General features: G+C 33.6%; 1 protein-coding gene across 1 annotated transcript in view; it reads right to left on the minus strand.

Moving 5' to 3' along the window:
* Positions 1-3905, minus strand: part of IL13RA2 (interleukin 13 receptor, alpha 2) — a 23460-nt gene that overhangs the window by 4390 nt on the left and 15165 nt on the right. Inside the window, exons 3-5 of the mRNA XM_012653517.1 lie at positions 2336-2487; positions 1121-1274; positions 473-593 (exon numbers count right to left, since the gene is read on the minus strand). Coding sequence (XP_012508971.1) covers positions 473-593; positions 1121-1274; positions 2336-2487 — 427 coding nt within the window. The remainder of the gene's footprint in view (positions 1-472; positions 594-1120; positions 1275-2335; positions 2488-3905) is intronic.

Below are 3905 nucleotides of genomic sequence, written 5' to 3' on the forward strand. Positions count from 1 at the left end.
GCTGTGAGCTAGGCTGACGCCACGGCACTCACTCTAGCCAGGGCAACAGAGTGAGACTCTGTCTCAAAAAAATAAATAAATAAATAAATGAAGGAAATAGAAGAGTCAAGATGGCTCTAAGTTTAAAAAAGTCATCCAGTTTAATAGATAATTGCTTTTTTAAAAGGCAATGATATAAAATATGCCAAAACTTTTTAGGTTATAACTTCATCTATGTAAAGGATGCAAATTAATCCAATACAGAAGCAATGATTGCATTCGTTCTATAACCCATAGAATACCTTTCGGTATCAACAGCCTAAAACCACTTACTCCCATTGAAAACCACAAATAATTATAAATAATCATCATCATAAATATAACTCTGACAAGTAAAATGAATTAAATTTAGTAAAAATGTAGTTATTCATACTATGGATTAATTTGGGTAGATATTTTCTTAATATGGAATTCTAATTATAAAAATACTTACCAGTAAAACAAGTTGTAATTGGCATCAAAATGTACACCCCTGCCAGGTTTCCAAGAACAGAGTAAATATTGCCAGTTGTAGTATATGCAATCCATATCCTGAATTTTAGTTTCCAGATTTCCTAAGGAATAAATCAACTATGAATACTTGAAAGGCATAGTGATGAATCATTTGTAAAATCACTATGCAATTTTATTTAATTTCCCGTGGCCTCTCCACTTCATTTAGCAATCAACATAATCAGGAATATTTCAAAAGGAAGTCACTGGAAATCACTTCATTATAAGTGGGACATGCAAAATCAAAAAACTTTTGAGGACTCATTTACTGATATTAGGGTAAGCATATGCAAAAGTATTAAATTGATTATTTTAGGATACCCTGAGCAGTTGAGCAAATACAAGTGTTTACTAATATGACCCAAAAACTGGGAACTACATTAATATAATAAAATGTAGATTTTGCCAAATATATTTGCTGATTTAAAGAATTCAGAAAGGCCAGTTACTGACTACTAAGGATTTGATTTTGTGCCACGCTGTCACAGGATCTATTGTACATACAATCTGGTGCCTAAGACTTAAAGGACTTATTCTCAAATGGATTGTTCTGATAGTATTAAATATGAAAAGAGAGCTTTATTTTAACCTTGTGGTGATATCCAATAAGTAGCTTCTGACCATGAACTTTGAACCTCTGATCCATTTGCACATTGCCCTGACAAAAGTGTGTGTATCTTTGCTTCAATGCCCTTGTTAAGATCAAATCCGTCTTTGTAATGTAGATTCTTAGTAATGATGGTCTGTTTGATAAAAAGATGAAACAAAGTTAAACTTAGAAATAGCCATGGTATAGTGAGCCACATTAGGAAGACTAAGAAGTCATTAATATCCTAGTGAGTTCCCAATATCTAAGACACTCCTAATGGTTATCTGACATAACACCACAAACATATTTGAGGCAGAGCTCACCTCTGTATGTCATATCTTTTGATGATATCATTTGAATCTTAACATCTCATTCAAACCAAAAATACAAACATAAACTTCTGGAGAGGAAAAAAGGCCCTATGGCAGGAACTTGAATTATAACTACTGGGAATCAAATATAGAGTTTTCCCATATCATACGCACATTGCATGGCAAATTACTCATCACCTTTCAAATATAATATGAAATTTTCAGGAAACACATAAAATAAAATCCTGGAAGTAAAGAAAGCTGGACAGATTGTGAGCTCCTGGAGGATGAAAATCATATATTATTTATTCTTATATTCCTGATACCTAGCAGAGTGCTTGTCACAAAAAGGTGCTCAATAAATATTTGTTTTGAATTGTCCCTTGAAACTACCTAGCTGAATTAGGGAGGTAACAGAATGTATTCTACAACAGAAGGCTTTGAATGAACATGCTTGTTGAGTACGTAAGTAGTTATTAATTCAGTAAACTTTCATCGAGCACTTACTACAATATATACAAAGAACTAAAACCCTACAACCTTCTCTGGGGAGAGTACAAAGATAAATAAGGCTTGACTCCCATAGAGAAAAAGCTCACAGACCAGTAGCATATTTAAGACTCATATCTAAGTATATGAGTAACTGTAAAATATGGTAAAATACATAAGTGCTCTTCAAGTCCATATTCCATGAGACCAAGTGTTTTTTTTACCTGTACTTCCAGTGATAGTCTTAACACTGGATGATGTAGCAGGATGCATAGCAGATAGAAGCAGGCATGGCATTTGGTTATATCCTAATTAGAACTATGGAGATATGGGAATCGAAATGGACACTGAAGTCAGGAATCACAAGAAAACGCCTAATGATCACTCTGATATCACAAGTGCATGCTTTACTTACCTTCCATTTTTCACTATCAATGTTTCGGTATTTCAATTCATATTCTATTGTGCATTCCTTAAAATCATCCAGAGACAGCGGTGGTTGCCATTGCAAATAGAGATAACCTAAATATCCAGGATCCACAATCTGAAAATTCCGGGGAGGATTAACTGAAATAAAGTCAATAAAACATTTTTATTTTTTCCTGTATTTCATGACAATTATTACTAAATCTAGATACTTCCAAATATCTACCAATTGATGAATGGATAAACAAAATGTGAGACATCTGTAAAATGGAATATTATTCAGCCATAAAAAGAAATGAAGTACTGACACATGCTACAAAATGGAAGAACCTTGAGAACACTATGCTAAGTGAAAGAAGCCAGACACAAAAGACTACATATTGACATGGTTCCATTTACGTGAAATATCCAGAATAGGCAAATCCATAGAGACAGAAAGTAGATTAGTGATTGGCAGGTGCCGGAGGGAGGGACAATGTAGTATGACTGACTGCTTAATGAATGTGGGATTTCTTTCAGGGGTGATGAAAATATTCTGGATTTTGATAGTGGTGGTTGTTGCACAACTTTGTGAATACACTAAAATCCACTGAATAGTATACTTTTAAAGAGTGAGTTTTATATATATTATATCTCAATAAAGTGATTTAAAAATCTAGATTACTACTATATAGTTGTTTCTTCATTAAGAAATCACATATGCAAAATGTGACTTTGCCTCACTAGGTACTAATTTTCATAGAAACAAGAAATTCAACATGGTGTTATCCCTGTGGTCACATATACCAGAATTTGGTCTAGGATGGGAATACTTTATTACATAAATCTCTCTAATAGCAAGAACCAATCAATATTAATTCAGTGTTTACTGTATGCATATAACATTGTGGCAGACATAATAAAAAGGATAGAAAATACGAAATATGGCTACTATGGCTGAGTGGCTTAAGAATTTGGAGAACAGACAGATCTTGTTAATTCATTCTGCTTATTTGAATCCTCTATTTAACTTAAGTTGGAGCTATCCCTAGAGTATGGCAAACCAGGGCCACTCTTTGGAAGGACTCAAGAAAAAGTGGCAGGCAGCTGAATGACATCAGGAATCAGTCTATATTATTTGGGAGGGGGGAAGTAGGAGGCAATGGCTCCATCTTGTGATTTAAAAAGCAGCAAAAACAAGTTTTATATACACACACACACACACACACACACACACACATACACACACATTCAATAATTCTATAAACTTTCCTACCAGCAAATCTACTATTGCTATAGTACCACCCTCATGTTGCCTTTTGCTAATATCCTCTCATTTATGCTACATTGTTCATTTATAATACTTCATAATACTTATTGTGGTGAGAAAAAGAATCCATAGAAAAGAAATTGTGGCACAAATTATGATTCAACCTGGGCCCCCCATGTACCTATAAAAAATTCTCTATTGCAGATGAAATGACAATCCTATTGTTTCAACCTTTAAGGTTAGAATCCTTGTCAAATACATTGTTCTAATTACCTTCTTCAATAAAAAGTTCATTGGACATTATTTAATA

Source organism: Propithecus coquereli, unplaced genomic scaffold, assembly GCF_000956105.1.
Source record: "Propithecus coquereli isolate 6110/MARCELLA unplaced genomic scaffold, Pcoq_1.0 Scaffold421, whole genome shotgun sequence".
Taxonomy (NCBI): domain Eukaryota; kingdom Metazoa; phylum Chordata; class Mammalia; order Primates; family Indriidae; genus Propithecus; species Propithecus coquereli.